The 16,975-nt window shown below is 37.2% G+C and overlaps 1 protein-coding gene across 1 annotated transcript; it reads right to left on the bottom strand.

Moving 5' to 3' along the window:
* Positions 1–4,230: 4,230 nt before the first annotated feature.
* On the bottom strand, positions 4,231–5,527 carry LOC114221019 (L-lactate dehydrogenase B chain-like). The gene has a single exon (XM_028119134.2). The coding sequence runs from the start codon at positions 5,441–5,443 to the stop codon at positions 4,439–4,441; it is 1,005 nt and encodes a 334-aa protein (XP_027974935.1). The 5' UTR covers positions 5,444–5,527; the 3' UTR covers positions 4,231–4,438.
* Positions 5,528–16,975: the final 11,448 nt, after the last annotated feature.

Raw genomic sequence — 16,975 nt, 5'->3', positions numbered from 1 at the left:
ACTTTTTTTTTTTTTTCCAATCTAAGTTAAGCCATCTCCTGCCATAAGCAAAGGGATGGGAGATCAGTATACCGGTCATCATTTGATACAAGTAAGGAAGGTGAGCTTAAGGTCCTATGTACATTTCTGGCCTACATGCAGAGTCATAGTCCAAACCAGGGCTGTGGGCCTCACTGGGTAGTGGGATGACACTTAAACTTTAGATATATTTATCCAAGAAGAAATAAGATGGTGAGCAACAGAATGAAAGCAGGAAAACGTAAGAAGGAAAATGTTATACGAGAAATTCCCCTGAGGTGATGGTATTCTCCAAGTACACTATCGGGCAAGCTATATCAGAAGTCATGGCCCACAAAGGCTTATAGACCAAATTAACATGCTCAAATCATGCGGTGTATCTAATCAAGTGAAAACACTCAGTGAGAAGCCTGGAGAAGAAGATTTTAAGGTAGAGTACAGCAGGATAGACTAACCATACTATCTGAATCCTTAGATAGTGTTCCTCTCTACGCCACATATTCCCTGCTGAAAGCGTAGATATGAGGACCAGAGTTGAGGTTTGAGCAAAGAGGCACAGAAGATGGAAGATGTCTAGAGCCAACACATAGTGCTTGCTCTACCAGGGAAATGCTGGACTAAGTACTCATGGCTATAATTGCAGCTTGCCAATTACCATAATTAACATAAATAACTATGGATTTTATCTGTATTTCTTGGGCAGAGGGCACAGGAACTAGAATAGATGTCACATGTGTGGTATATTTAATCTCATGACTATTGAATGTCTTAGAAGCCTCATGCATATGTAGTATATCATTAATACTGGGGTTTGTATACCTTGGTATCTTTAGTATTTCATAAATACTTGGTGTCTTGTGGTTCCTCCATATCTTATAGCCTAGGTTAAACACACATATGCTCTATTCAAATTATTCTACATCTAGTATATCTCACAGGTTACTAATCTACTTACTATTCATACCTCTCATTTACTTTCCTTGTCTTCTATGGAAGAATTGAACGTTCCAACTAACTTACCAAACATGTATTACAGAGGGATATAAGTTTCAGAGCAGAAGTCAATAAAATAAAGAACAAAAAAAGAGAAGAGGAACAAAACCAAATATTTGGTTCTTTGAAAAAAATTATTTTAAAAAAGGCCTCTAATGAGACTGATCAAGGAAAAGAGGATGCTTAGTTAAAAAAACATAATAAAATGATGAATAATTAGGATACCACAGATATTATAAAAAGAGTAAGAGCATTATAATATCTATATGTATATGTTCAAAGTACAACCATACACTAATAAATTCAAAAACTTAAATGAAACAACTAAATTTCCAGAAAAAAATACATAAAAATGGACAAATTGGGCAGCAAAAATAGAATACTTGAATAAACTACCCAAAAACCAGTCTTAGATGGTTTTATAGATAAGTTACATCAAATATGTTGAGGAATTGTTCATTTCTACCATAAAATATTTTCTAAATATAAGATTTGCCAAAACATATAACAAAGATGGCACCACAAATCAGGGGAAAACAACAATGATTTGTTTAATAGATGGTGTTGGAAAAACTGGCTCACAACATGGAAAAAAATAAAACTGGATCTCTTATTAATCCTACATAAAAAGGTAGAGTCCAGGGATATTAAATATCTAACTATAAAAGATAAATAAATGCATGTATGAAAAGAATATGTGAGCAAATGGCTTGAGAGCAGGGAAAGATTTCTTAAATAGCATAAACCAAAAGTCAAAAAAAAAAAAGATGAATTTGCTTACATCAAAATCAAGATACCTGGTCAACAAGGAATAGTGTCCCTTGTTAAATAGATATCTTTAATTGACAAATGATATGATGGAAGATAAAACTGAGTTAATATCTAGAACATAAAAAGAACTTCAGCAAATCAACAAGAAAAATATTAGCATAGAATATGAACAAGCAGGTTACAGAAGAGGTCATCCAAAAGGTTAAAAAGTGTATGTAGATATGCACAGACTCCTTAGTTAGCAGAGAAATCCTTACTAGAACAACAAGGCCACTATTAGACACGGGAACATGACTACATTCTCCAGGGAGAACCACCAAGGTCTGTAGCTCATCTTGTGAGAGAGGGGAACTTGCAAAGTTGGCATTATTTTTTACTGATTCAAAAGTTTCACAGATGATATATATTTTAGGACCAGACAGGTATTGGGGAAAAGCAATCCTCCTCCAGTTCATTGGAAGACTAGAAAAAATAGAGAAAAAAATTCTGAAAGACTAGAAAGGAAGCAAAGCCAAAGTTCAGAACTTAGTGACTAGAAAAGCACATAAAAAAAAGATAACTCTTGACCTGATTTATATGACAACTATAAAGCACTTAATCAACAATGACAACAGAAAACCCTACCAATCTAAAACTCAATTAATAACAAGACATAACCTGCCTACCCCTGTACTTGGCATATGTTGAAATAATTGAACCAGAGAAGGTACTTTGTGCATTTAAAAAGTGGATAAATCTCCATTCCAGAACAGTATGTTGATGAACTGATAAGCCAATCATCACCTCTCCATTCACACCACCATCTAAGAGTATCTGTCTCCCACCCATGCTTTGGCAGCTATGTTTAGACCACATGATCTCACTGTCTTTGCCACAGCACATTGGACCATGAGCAGGTAACTAACCTAATCTGAACTAATCAAATTCTATCTCAGGAATCCTAACTAAGAAATATAAACACTATTAATTATATGGTGATGGATTTTGGAGATATAAGTCCACAAAGATTTTGAGTTGGCAGACATTTTTAGCCAGAAATACATTGATAAATAAGAAAGAAAATCAGGAGAATTCTGATACACTGAGGGAATAGAGACAAAGAACCATGATGAGAGAGAGAGGCTAGGAGGGAGGGATGGGGAGAGAAGAAGAGAGAAATGGAAAAAATAGCTGCCTGATTGCTTTCTATCTCTCAGGAGACCTGGCTGTATTTCCAACAATTGGATTCTATAATATTGCCATGTATTCTTACAATTAATCGCTCTTTTCCTTGAAATAGTTTCAGTGGATTCCTGTCCAAATATCACAATGTGCCCTAAGATAATTGGCTTCTTAGAACATATGTCTAAGCCCTGAACAAAAGCTTGCCAAGGCTCATTAAATGCATCAGACATACTCCTCTTACTCCTATAGGAATGAATAGTAATGTCATAAAAAATGATTCCTGTCAGAGGGTTTTAGGTAAGAAGCTGAGGGTCATGGAAGCACAGATGGTTTTCATTTCTTCTTCCAAATGATGGTAGTAGCTTTGTCAGGGAAAGAAGATAAAATGAGAGGATATGAGTGAAAAATGAATTTGGCTTTCTGAATCTTATTACAACAATACATTGAGTCTCTGCTGAGGACCTGCCTGCTCTACCTAAAGGCTGAGAGGATTCTACTGGGCAGAAAACCTACTGGTAAAATAAAAAAAATTTTGAACTGAAAAATAAAAGGAGTAATAGTGCCCAGATATAGCTCCACAACCTTCTCTGGAGGACCCCAGTATGACAAATAAAGTAAACTGAAGAAGAATGGATATGTTTCATGGAAAAGTATGTGGGAGGAAATTCAGAAATAATTCTTATATCCTACAAAGACTATATGACAATGTGAAGTGGGGCAGTAACAAAGTGAACCAGAAATTTTAACACAAATAGAGAAGTACTGTCCCATGGATGTTACAGAAAGTTGGAGGGTCAACAATAGAAAGATGTGATGTCATATATGTGTGTGTGTATAATGATGCCAAACATATATATTTTATTATATACATATATTTTAACTCAACTATCAAAGAAATGGAAGACCAGAATAGTATATTGAAAATATATGGAAAAATAATTGATATGCCTTTAAAACTAATAACGGACCTAACGAAGAAGGAGAAAAAAGTATCTAAAGAAAGCAGCACGGTATTCATGAAGCTCTCTGAGATACAGCACATTATGAATAAATATGCTCAACTAGAATTCCTATTTCTTTGTTTTATTTTATTTTAGAGAGAGAGAGAGCGCAAGCACAAGCAGGGGTGGGGAGGGGCAGAGGGAGAGGGAGAAGCAGACTCCCTGCTGAGCAGGGAGCCCAATATGGGGTTCGATCCCTGGACCCTGAGATCATGACCTGAACTGAAGGCAGATGCTTAACAGACTGAGGCACCCAGGCATCCCTGGAATTCTTCTTTTTTTTTTTTTTTCACACTGCAATAGTTAATTTTATTTGTTCAAGGGCTCATATTGCAAGCATTAAACCAAGCATGGGCTTTGATTTTGTGAGCCCAGATTTACATATTTAGGAAGATAAAAGCAAACTGTGATCCATGTATATGGATGAAAAACTAAAGGCTCACAGTTAATCACATCATAGTTTTAAATTCCTACAGCCTAGAAGCCAGAAGTCACAGATCTTTTAGGTCTTTCTGGATGTTCCACAAGGTATCTGCACTTTTCTTAAGCTGGGCAACCTCATCATCCTTCAGCTTCTGGTTGATCACACTGGTTAAGCCTCGAGCGTTCAGGATACATGGAAGGCTCAGGAAGACTTCGTTCTCAATGCCATATATCCCCTTCACCATTGTTGACACTGGATGAATCCTGGATAGATTTTTCAACATGGATTCAATGAGATCAGCCACACTTAATCCAATAGCCCAGTTGGTATATCCTTTTAGCTTGATGACTTCGTAGGCACTTTCCACAACCATCTTATGCACTTCCTTCCAATTTTCACTGTCGTTGTCTGTTCCCATTTCTGGATTCAGTTCCTGAAAAGAAACGCCTGCCACATTCACTCCACTCCACACAGCCACACTTGAATCGCCATGTTCTCCCAACATCCATCCTTGGCAGCTGCTGGGATGAATGCCAAGTTTTTCAGCCATGAGATAGCGAAATCTAGCAGAATCCAGATTACACCCACTTCCAATTATACGGTGCTTGGGTAGTCCACTTAGTTTCCAGGTAACATATGTGAGAATATCCACTGGGTTGGAAACCACAATTATGATACAATCAGGACTATACTTGACTATCTGCAGAATAATGAATTTGAAGACATTAACATCCCTCTGCACCAGATTGAGCCGGCTCTCTCCTTCCTGCTGGCGGACTCCTGCAGTCACCACCACAATCTTAGAATTGGCAGTCACAGAGTAATCTTTATCTGCCACAATTTTAGGTGTCTGAAGAAATAAGCTCCCATGTTGCAGATCCATCATTTCTCCTTTGAGTTTATCTTCTAAAACATCCACAAGGGCAAGTGTATCAGCCAGAGACTTTCCCAGAGTGCTGATGGCACACACCATACCAACTTGTCCAACACCCACTACAGTGATCTTATTGTTTGGGATGGTTGCCTCTTCTTCTGCAACTGGTGCAATCAGTTTTTCCTTAAGAGTTGCCATTGTGCCCAGAGAGAACCCGCGGGGAGAGTCACGCGAAGAAGACCATGTTAGCTGCGTGTGTCTCCTCGGGTGCAGGATCTGCAAGGAGAGAGGAGGAGGCGGGGCCCAGGCACCCCTGGAATTCTTATTTCTATTAGTGATTTGTTAGGTAGTTCAGATTAATTCTTCCAGAAAACACTAAAAACTTTGATAAAAATATTAAAATTATCTTGTTAAAAACATAAAAATGAAAACAAGAAAATCCCAAGGCACAAAATTAAATGTAAATGGAAAATAATAACCCAAAATGATGAGTGCTCTCAGAAGCCACTCACACACTGAGGTCATTTGCTGATGTGAACCTTAATTTTGACAGACAAAGAAGACAGACAACTAACAGAAGAAATCCTTCCCCACAACAAGCTATCATCCCCAAAAGGCTAAACTGTCAGGATTCAGGATAAGGGTGAATTAAGGTGAAATAATTTATGGAACTACATCCCATCCCACTCTTCAGGATAAACTAGGGAATCTCAACTCTTGAATTTAGTTTATGTTCTTCAGAAACACTTGTGCTCCCCACTTGTGCTTTAGCAAAAGCAAACTCAGATGTTCTGGCAAACTCAAATGTTCTATTTTTTTTTTTTTAATGTAAGTATAAGTTTTGCCAATAGTAAAAAAAAATAAATAAATAAAAAATGATGTGCAGCACACAGTCAAAAATGACTAGGCACATAGGAACGAGGTTTCATGAGGAGAACAGGAAAAGAAATAGACTTGTAGAGACACCAGATATTGAAATTGCTGTGTGTAGACTATGAAATAATTTTGCTGACTATGTTAAACATATAAAAAAGAGTGAAGATATCTACAGAGGATAAAAAAATTACAAAAAATATAAATAGTATATAAAAGAATCAAATATAATTTCTGTAATGAAAAATATAATAATTTGAGAGACAGTAGATGAGTTTCATGGATGATAAGGCAGAGATATAAAGGATTCATGGACTAAAAGAAGAGTGAGAAGAAAATATCTGGTGTTCACACAATTTGATAGAAGAAATAGGTAGAAGAGAAGCTAGGAAATGTGAGAAGGTCTAACATCTGTTTAATCAGAGATCCAAATAAGATGAAGAAAGAGAATGAATTGCAAGTAGTATTTGAAAAGATAATGGCTTAGAATTTTTCTTAAACTTGAGACACATCAATCCACAGACATAAGGAGCTCAACAAAAGCCAAGAAGAGTAAATAAAAAAAAATTCATAGTCACAGACTAAATTCACAGAAATCCAAAAACAGGAACTCTTAACAAGCAACCAATGACAATAAACAGACTGACTTCCTAATGAGTGAATTAGTTACAGCTCAACATTAGTAATGGAAGACAGTAGAATGAGAGAATCAATAAGATAAAAATAAAATTAATATCAATCTAGATTATGCACGAATTCAAAGGATCTTTTAAGAATGAAGGCAAAATAGAGAAGAGGCACATCCAGAATAGCAGAGTAAGGACTTCTAAAAATCTGCTCCTCCATAAAAGCAATGAGAACACTGGCAAAATCTGTCAAAATCAGTATTTTCAGAACTCTGAAAATTAACCAAAGGCAGAATTATTCTGGGAAAGTCATTAAGCAACTCAGCTAGAGGATTCTCCCTGGGAAAGGAAAAAGTTGGAGCATACCTCTAATGTTCCAGCTTTTGGGGCCAGGGAATACCCAAGAGACTTGTTTCTGTCTCACGCACCACAGGCACTGATGGGACCAGAATACTCTAGGAGCCTGGGGGCTGCTGAGAACAAAAGAAAGCTGGGACGGTTGCAGCAGCTCCAGAGAAACTGCAACACTGCAGACAGACGCCAGAGGGAGTAAGAGATCACAAACTCCTGGGGGAGGGGTTAAAAAAAAAAAAGGAAGTAAATCCCTCTAAATGAGAATTTATGCACACAAATCCAGAAAAGACACAACAACAGAAAAGGCTTGAGAGGCCCCCAGAATCTCTAGCCAGACTGATTTGGTGATGGTTTTTCCTGTGCAAAGCCAATTTGTAAAGATTGATCAGTCATTTTCTAATGACACTAAGTCCGGAACTAAATAACTGAGGCCATTCTCAAACACAGGTCTTCTCAATTTAAGTGTCACTATTTTTACCACATCAGCTTGCCTTCATGTGAGAAAGCTTGATATTGTGATAGATGTTTCACATAACATCCTTTTCTTGTTTAAGGTTTTTTTTTTTTTAATTCAAATTCTAGTTAGTTAACGTACAGTACAATTTTCGTTTCAGGTGAATTCATATGATGATTACATACATCACCCAGTGCTCATCTCAAGATGAACCGCCTCTTTAATACCTTAATACCTATCACCCATCTAGCCCATGACCCACTCGCCTCCCTCTAGCAACCCTCAGTTTTCTATCATTAGGAGTCACTTATGGCTTGTTTCCCCCTCTCCTTTTTTTCTTTTTCCCTTTCCCATATGTTCATCTGTCTTCTTTCTTAAATTCTACATATAAGTGAGATCATATTTATATTTCTCTGACTTATTTTGCTTAGCATAATATATTCTAGCTCCATCCACATTGTTGCAAATGGCAAGATTTCATTATTTTCGATGGCTGAGGAATATTCTATTGTATACATGTACCACATCTTCTTTACCCATTCATCGGTCGATGGACATTTGGGCTGTCTCCATAGTTTGACTATTGTTGATAATGCTGCTCTAAACATTAGGGTGCATGTACACCTTCGAATCTGTATTTTTGTATCCTTTGGATAAATAAATACCCAATAGTGCAATTGCTGGATTGTAAGGTAGTTCTATTTTTAACTTTTTGAGGAACCTCCAAACTGTTCTCCAGAGTGGCTGCACCAGTTTGCATTCCCACCAACACTGCAACACTGCATTCCCGCCAACACCTGCTGTTTCTTTTGTCATTAATTTTAGCCATCTGACAGGTGTGAGGTGGTATCTCATTGTGGTTTTATTTTGTATTTCCCTGATAATGAGTGATGTTGAGCATATTTTCATGTGTCTGTTAGCCATCTGGATGTCTTCTTTGGAAAAGTGTCTATTCATATCTTCTGCCCATTTCTTAACTGGATTATTTGGTTTTAGGGTGTTAAGTTTGGTAAGTTTTTCATAGATTTTGGATACTAACCCTTTATTAGATATGTCATTTGCATCACAAAACATCCTTCTCCACTGGCTATTCCTAGTCTGTAAAACTTAGTAGAGATGGCGGAAGACAAATTGCTGACACTGCTCAGATATTTCCTTGGTGGTTTAGATAAGTATTATGCATCCTGGGTGAGCCCATTTGTGTGCAGAATTTTGATTAGTAAATTCACAATAATTTGAAAATCAGTGGAGATTTAATTTGTAGCTCTGGGGATGGCTGTTGGCAACTATATTGATAGAGACTGGTATCCAGAGAGCATGACTGAGTGTTTGTCAAGTTCCAAACACCATCATTAAAATGCATAATTATTTTTGCACTCAGGATATTCAAAGTCTGCACATTTGTAGGAGTCTTTGCCCAACAAAGTATATAAGACATTGGTCTCACAGGTTTATTACTTATACCATGCATGTATCCATCAGTTTACAGATTTAAAAGCAAAAACAGAAACAGACTGGGCTGGTGGCAGACATTGCGAGTGTTGTTTGGTTCTTCCTTTAGGAAAAGACTGGCTGCCCAGACGTGTGGTGAGCTGGCAGCCACCAGCTGTTAATTCTAGGTCCCCCTTATCTTTTGAGCTGAGCACACACTCAGAGTGGCTCCAGCCAACAACTGACTAAATGACTCAATTTCTTAAAGTGAAGTCTAGAAGCTAACACGTGCAAGAGAAGAACTCAAAGCTCAAATGTGTTAATTTTTTTTACCACTTTTCGATAAATTTTTTATCATTTTTCCAATCTTTACAGTTGTCTCACCCCCACTTATTTCAACAGCAATTTTTATGACTCATTCATCATTAGCGTTGTTTCAAAGCATTTAACTTAGTTTTCTTAAAGACAACACTCTCTTTTCATATGCTTATTTAGCTTTATGTGATGCTTGGTTAAATTATATAACTACAAAAGCAAGAACAACTGGTATCACATGATTTGGGAGCAAGCATCTGTTAAGCAGGTGTCCTTGTCATAGTACTTCTTAAACTTGGACGTGTTTCCAAGTCACTTGGGGAAGGGGGGAGGGTCATTAAAATACAGATTCCTATTCAGCAGGTCTGAGGTTGAGACCTAAAAAATCTGCATTTCTTTTTTTTTTTAAGATTCATTTGTATATTCATTTGAGAGGGAGAGGGAGCAAGCATGTGCATAGGGAGAGGGGCAGAGGGAGAGGGAAAGAGAATCTTCAAGGAGACTCCCCACTGAGCGTGGAGCCTGACTCGGGGCCTTGATCCCAGGATCCTGAGATCATTACCTAATGCTCAACCAACTGGGCTACATAGGTGCCCCTAAAAATCTGCATTTCTAACAAGGTGATGCCAGGTGATCCCAATGCTGTTAGTCCCTAACCACACCTTCTTGAGTATCTTCTAGCCAGGAGCATTCAGCATGTCATGGGCATCTGCTAGTGTGTTTTACACAGGAAAGGAAGAATACAGTTTCATCTGGAAAATCAGGAGAGTTTCTTCAATAATGACAAATGAGGTTTTACTTTGATCACATGCTATGCTAAGTGCTATACATACATTATTTCATTTTATCCTCTCATACACCCTACCAGGGAAGATATTATTCCCATTTATGGATCACGAAAGTAAGGCTCATCCAGCTAACTCGCTCAATGAAACACAACCAGTAGGTGGCAAGAGACATTTTGACTAGGAGAGAGCAGTTATTCTTATTTCCAATTAAGATTTGAAAAACAGCTAAATGGAAGAATATACAACCAGTCTGAAGAGAAAACTATCTCACTTCTCACTTTCTTTAGACCATAGTTCCAGGAATTTTCCCAAAAGGAATGTGAAACAAAAGAGAGAATGAACAGTGTTCAAATTCTGAGATTTCTGAACAGATTCTGGGGGAGAGGTAAGCTCATGCCATACTTTATTTACTGAAGGCAAAATCCTTATCTTTATTAATAGAAATACTTTTCATGCTTGAAATTCTATCATATTTACTAATTTATAATGTTTGTGGATTTTTGAGTGCTCATGAATCAAACATATCACATTATTCCTTAAAGGGATGCACCATCAAAAATTACAAATAGAAGTATGAAACCAAACCCAAATTGAGTTTTACTGAATCCTAAATATTAAAAAGTTGCTGAATAATCTAGCCCTCTAAAAATCTGGAGGGATGCCTGGCTGGCTCAGCCGGTGGAGTGAGCACCTCTTGATCTCAGGGTCGTGAGTTCAGCGGCCCACTAGGTGTAGACATTACTTAAATAAATAAAACTTTAAAAAATCTGGAAAAGATTCCCTTCTCTATTAGTAAGGACCTAAAAAGAAGAGCCACATTTGTATTTTATCCTATTCTTTGAATCACTATTTTACCATCTACAAGAAAATAAAGCAACACAATAAAGTATCAAAAGCCAAGAAAGCAGAATCCAGATGTTTTTAAATTTTTCTTCCTGAACAATAGTACAACTAAAAGATATTCTCAATTCCACAAAAATTTTCTACCTTAATTACATTAATTATTAGCTGACAGAATTTTAAAGAATAAAGTTAACTTCATAATGAACTCTATCAGAAAAGCATTTTGCAGGGGCACCTGACTGGCTCAGTTGGTGGAGCATGCGACTATTGATCTCAGGTTGTAAGTCAAGCCCCACATCGGGGGTAGAAATTACTTAAAAATAAAATCTTAAAAAAAAAAAGTTTTGAGATGGTAATTTCTGTCTGTTATTTACGGAAAGACTTATTCAGCTTGACAAGTATTTGAGTGCCTACTAGTGGTTAAAATGTGGTACTGCACCACGGGGCCTCATCTCTCGGAGAAATGAGGGCCCTAAAAATTTAGTTCAGAATCTGCAATACTCAACCAACTCTCTTGCTCCTTTCAAAAGGCTGAATCACTTGGAGGAAGCAGACATAAAAAACGAAATTTAGTATCTATTATTTTAAAAAATACAATTTACCAATATATTCATTTTCTTGAAAAACAAAGATTTCTTTTGGCAAAAAACCATGCTGGAAAAACCTGAGGCGATGTTGAAAGGGTCATGGTTTGGGAGTCCCAACACCAGTGTTCTCAACCTGGCTCTGTCACACACTATCTCTTGATTTCCTTATCTGAGATGAAGCTCTTTCTGGCTTTATAATTCTAGACTGTGTGAAGAATTTCCTTAGCAATGATAAAACTTCAAAAAATAGAAACACAGTGATTGTGTTACACCTAATTTTTGAGACGTGAACATTATGAATCAAAGAAGAACAGCCATAATTATCCAAAAGAGCTATTAAAATACTCTTCCTTTTTCTACTACATATCTGTGTGAGGCTAGATTTTCTTTATACACTTCAACCAAAAACAATGTAATTCAACAGGTTGCATGCAGAAGCATATATAAAAATCTAGTTGTCTTCATTAAGCTAGTCACAGTGGAGAGATGCAAAAATGTAAAATAATGCAGCTCTTCTCACTAAACTGTTTTGTTTTGGAAAATATAGTTAGAAAATATGTTATTTATGTTATTATGCAATCGGTTCATTTTATTTTAAATAGATATTTAATAAATAAATGCAGTGATTGTTTTCATTTTACAGCACACCATACTGAAAGGATAGTTACCAAAAGTTAGCAGAGGTTACCTGAGGTTGGTGGCCTAAACTATTTAGGAATTTTTATTTTCTTCTTTAAATACTTGTTTTTTCCTGAATTTTCACAGTAAGCACATATTACTCTTATATTCATAAAATGCCATTTCAAACTTGAAAAATAAATCAAGTGGACCACAGTTCTTTCAATAATATATATTACATAGCATCCATGAAAAATTTCCTCTCTATTCAACCCCAGCGATAAAGTACACATATTATTAATAGCCATTTGTGCCACCATTGAGATATGTTGCATTTTTAATGTGGTTGATTGATATTTCTTTTCAGAAAAACAAATTAATATTAGTATATGTGCTGCCGAAGCGAGAGCCAGAAAAACAAATTAAAAGCAGAACACTTTCTTCACTCAGAAGCTTGATATCATGAGAAGAGATTGGTTTCTTCCATCCCCATATACTCACCCAAGGACCCCCCAACCCTTCTACTTCCCAGCTGTAACTTTATACAAGTTAGCCAATATTTCTATGGATGGGGTGGAGCTACGGTGTGAGTTATTGGCTAACTGCCTCTTAGGACCAAGGCTCTCATCTGTATTCTGCTCTGGGATGCTGAGTCTGGGACTCTAAAAACTACATATCTCAGATTCCTTGGCAGCTGGATTCCTACTAAGATTTGTCAGTAAGAGTCACTGGCTGGTGATTGGAAGGTTTCTAGATTCTCTCAGCATCCCTCCCCAACTTCCTCCTCCACTGCAGGTGACCCTCCAGCTCTAGCTTCTCTCAGCACTCCCTCCCAGCACCAGCTACACTAAGACCCTCCAGAACATCAGCCAGCTGCTCTGCATCAGGGATCCAAGCGCTATGCAGTGTGGACCCCAGAAGCATCAGCACCAGCCACAAGGCACACCTCCTGTTGAGATCTCCGCCTCCGAAGATCCAAGCACCACTGCGTTGTGCCCTCACCTCAGAGGTCCAAGCACCAGCTCTAGAGGTGAGCAGGAGTATCTCCTTTGAGCCCCTGTGTTCTAATAGCTTAACTCTGCCCTTCTTTTCCCCAACCCGAATGTCTACTAATCTACCTACCTAGATAAGGAATACCTTTCCTCACTCATCCTTCCAGTGGAAAATCACTCAAATTTGTGCCTCAGCAAACCATACATTTCTGATACTTTGGATTGCTTGTGAGTGGTCCAAATGGCTTGTTTTAGAGTCTACCATGTCGAGGGTCTGTTGTATTTCTGAAAATTGTTCATATGAGATTGACAATAAACATAGCTGTATCTGCACATCTCTAAGAATGATCCAAAGTCTGCAATTTCCTGCATCCCTTGTAAGGACAATTCTACCCCCAGGAAGTTCCACTTCCTAAGTGAATAGGTTCCCAGTTAATAAGAGAATTGATGCCCCCCCAACAAAAAAAAAGGGTCATTCCTTCCCCAAACCACTAACTTTTGACTCCTCACACTTTCATTCCATTTTCATCTTGGAGGAAAGGAGCCAAGAAACTATAGAAAGACAAATTATGTTATTTAAAAAGACCTCTACTTTAGCATTTCCTAGAGAGTTCCTTAAAGATTTTTCAATCAGTAAGAAATCCCCCTAAGATAATGATCAAAATACTAAGTTTTGGGGTGCCTGCCTGGCTCAGTAAGTAAAGCATGAGAATCTTGATCTTGGGGCTGTGAGTCTTAGCCCCACACTGAGTGTAGAGATTACTTAAAAATATTTTTAAAAAATACTAAGGTTTTTGTCCATATAGTCAACTTTCAGTTGTGACATGACATAGTCACTGAAGTGATATATACCAGACAAATGCAATGTCCTTCTCTAGGTAAAGAAAAGAATACAATGTATTTTGAGCATTTTCTAACAGATCCAGTACCTGGACCTAAGTATTGCTTCATGTGCTCTGAGTCTCACAAAGTCCCTTGTGAAAACAGTCCTTTGATTATTCTGTTTGAAAACTACCTCCTCTTAGAGACTAAAAAACTAGCTGGCACAGGACTAAATGTAGTCAATATGCCATACTGTTTGAAATTCCCACCTTGTAAGTCATTTTGTATTAAGACTCTGTGTGAGGAAGACTACTGTCAGATGCAAATTTGTTAACGAGAAAGGTTAACACAATACTAAACAACCATGCATGTAATTATAAATACGTGAGAATTTTGAGAAAAGAGAAATTTGGGGGAAAAGAGCAAGAGTCAAGGTCCTGCAGGAATTCTGTGAAGAGCAGGGACCAGGGGGGTATCACCACAGGGGGTCATCAGACATGAGATCTTGCTGTAGCTATGCAGAAGACGAACAGAGGAGCCTTCAAGAGAAGAAGGAAAATTAGGCTTAACTGATAATTTCATGTTAAGTCAAGTCTTCTACATCTGAAGGAGGGAGTGGAAAACTCTGTGGGTATTTTAGATCTACCCAAATTGGAAGGAAGATAACTCAGTAGAGAAGAGCCAAAAGACAAAGCTTGGGCTTCAATTTTTTTATTCCCATTGAGAAGTCACTCAAAAAGAGCCACTCAACTGTCAAAAAGAATTCTGAAGTCAGGATCATGTTTAATCATGTTAACATACAGAAGCTGAACGTGGGGAGTTGACTCCAAGCTGTCTGAGAAGACAGGAAATGGACACTCATTTAGCCCACACACTTTGGAAACTAAGTAGTCGATCATCTTACCTATAACAAAGACATTGTGGAGAATCTGGTGTTTAGAAAAAAACATGCTGTTAACTTCCACATTCAAAAAAATGGGGTACATGTAAAATTCCCATCATGGCTCCACTGCCATGGTAACTAAGCCAACATCTAAGGCTATAAATGCCTTAGATTATGAAAAGTTACAAAATCAAAACACTAAGGACAACGGATCACAAACAGCAAACTGGGCTTTAAGCTCTAGTCAGTCAAGTAATTCCCTTTCCTTGCCCTAGCACTTTCTCTACACAGGTCTTAGCCCCAGCTCCTTTCTCCTAACCCCCTCTGGTTTTGGTGCTGCCTGATTTGAATTGATTTCTGTTCAAATAAGCTCTTAAAATTGTTTAATGTGCCTGAGTTTATCTTTTAACAGTCTTTCACACGCTCATGAGTTCATTTATCCAGGTATAACTAACTGTTGGGTGGTCTTGTCCTTTCCACAATCCCAGTGGGTTCCCATTCTGAGACTTAATGGAGCTGGCTCACTGCACTTCGTTTTCTCCAGCATGCTGATTCCTGCTGTGACCCTGATTATATCATCCCCCCGCCCCAGTGTCTGCTCACACCACTTGTCCAGGCTTTCCAGGCAAGCTAGCGGCCTTTTGCTCTATCTTTCCCTGAGGATTAGATTTTCAAGGCCCTTTGGTCATGTCTGCTACTTATCTCTGAACTCCTTCTAATTTTGCCTACATCTCTCAGGTAATGAGATGGTCCAGACTGAACACATTACTCTCCAGAGTAGGATGGAAGGAATATACTGCCTCCCAAAAGTATGGAATTCCCTGGGTTATGCTTTTTATAATTAAAAAAAAAATTCATCTCCCATTTAAGATTTAAATATAATTTTCTGTGTACTCATGACTTCAATTGGATTTTTGTTCTCTGGTTTTATTTTTCTAGTTCAAAGGTCATTGGGGCATCTGGGTGGCTCGGTCTGTTAAGCGTCTGCCTTTAGCTCAGGTCATGATCCCAGGGTCCTGGAATCGAGCCCCACATCGGGCTCCCTGCTTAGCAGGGAGTATGCTTCTCCCTCTCCCTCTGCCTCTGTGATCTCTCTCTCTCTCTCAAATAAATAAATAAGTTCTTAAAAAAAAAAACTTGTTTGTGAAAGTATTTCCCTGGATGGATTGGTTTCAGTTTTTAGAGAGTATTGTATCATTTGTACTATTTCAATATTCTTAATTTTTCAGTTTTCAATTTTCAAAAAGTATTTTTCAGTCTAAACATGACCAAAATTTTGTATAAATGAAAATTAAAAAGTACTTTCTAAAAAGTGAACTTTTTAGGAATACCGTATTAGAAATCATCTTGTTTAAAGAGTCCCAAACTAAATTTATTTACCTAACAAATTCCTACAGATTACCTTTTAAAAACAGGATTAAAACTCATTATAATTAACCTTTTGCTTTGACATAGCATCAAAATAACAAAGTGCTTTGCGATTTATATGGTCTTCAATTGCTTTGTTGGGGAAAGAAGCTCTCACGTGTATCATACCTAAGAGTGATTATTCTATTCCTGACAATCTGAATTATACAAGTTCATATAATTTTAGAATCTTCAGGCAATGTGAAATAATCAATAAAAATAATTTTACAAAGAATATTATGAATTCAAAAGGGATATAAGTTCTTACTGATTTTTTTAAGAATAAGAAAGTACTCTATGTGTACTCTATGTGCCGTAGTAAATATGAAAAAAAAAATCCCACTGGTTCCATTAAAACAACAAACAAAAAAAAAGCAAACAAATAAACACCTTCTTATCCATCCAGACAGCAGAGACAGGCAGAGTAACATCAGTCCACCAAAAACCAAAAGTTTTACCAAAAGGAAGGAAACACAGTCATTAAAAAAGGTCTTAAAACCATAAAAAGAACACTCAAAACCAAGAAGCTGTGATGTGATAAGGAAAAGTTGTCATTGTTGAGCCTTAAAACGTTTGCGAATGGCACCTTTGGATAATGAACAGGATATTTATCAATAGTGAATGAGGACTAAGAAATTATTCATAAAGGAGAAATTATATCAGAAAAATATCTGTCTACATAGATCTGGCAGGGAATGCTTTTCCTTTTTAGAATAAGTAAATAAATAAATAAATCA

The sequence above is a fragment of the Eumetopias jubatus genome, unplaced genomic scaffold (genome assembly GCF_037043125.1).
Source record: "Eumetopias jubatus isolate StellerSeaLion01/CBP00866 unplaced genomic scaffold, mEumJub1_p1.0 scaffold_14, whole genome shotgun sequence".
Classification (NCBI taxonomy): domain Eukaryota; kingdom Metazoa; phylum Chordata; class Mammalia; order Carnivora; family Otariidae; genus Eumetopias; species Eumetopias jubatus.
Note: the sequence above shows the minus strand (reverse complement) of the source record. Positions and strands in the feature narration are given on the sequence as shown.

Excerpts from the sequence above, each read along its gene's own strand:
- LOC114221019 (XM_028119134.2), bottom strand. The coding sequence starts at position 5,443 with ATGGCAACTCTTAAGGAAAAACTGATTGCACCAGTTGCAGAAGAAGAG.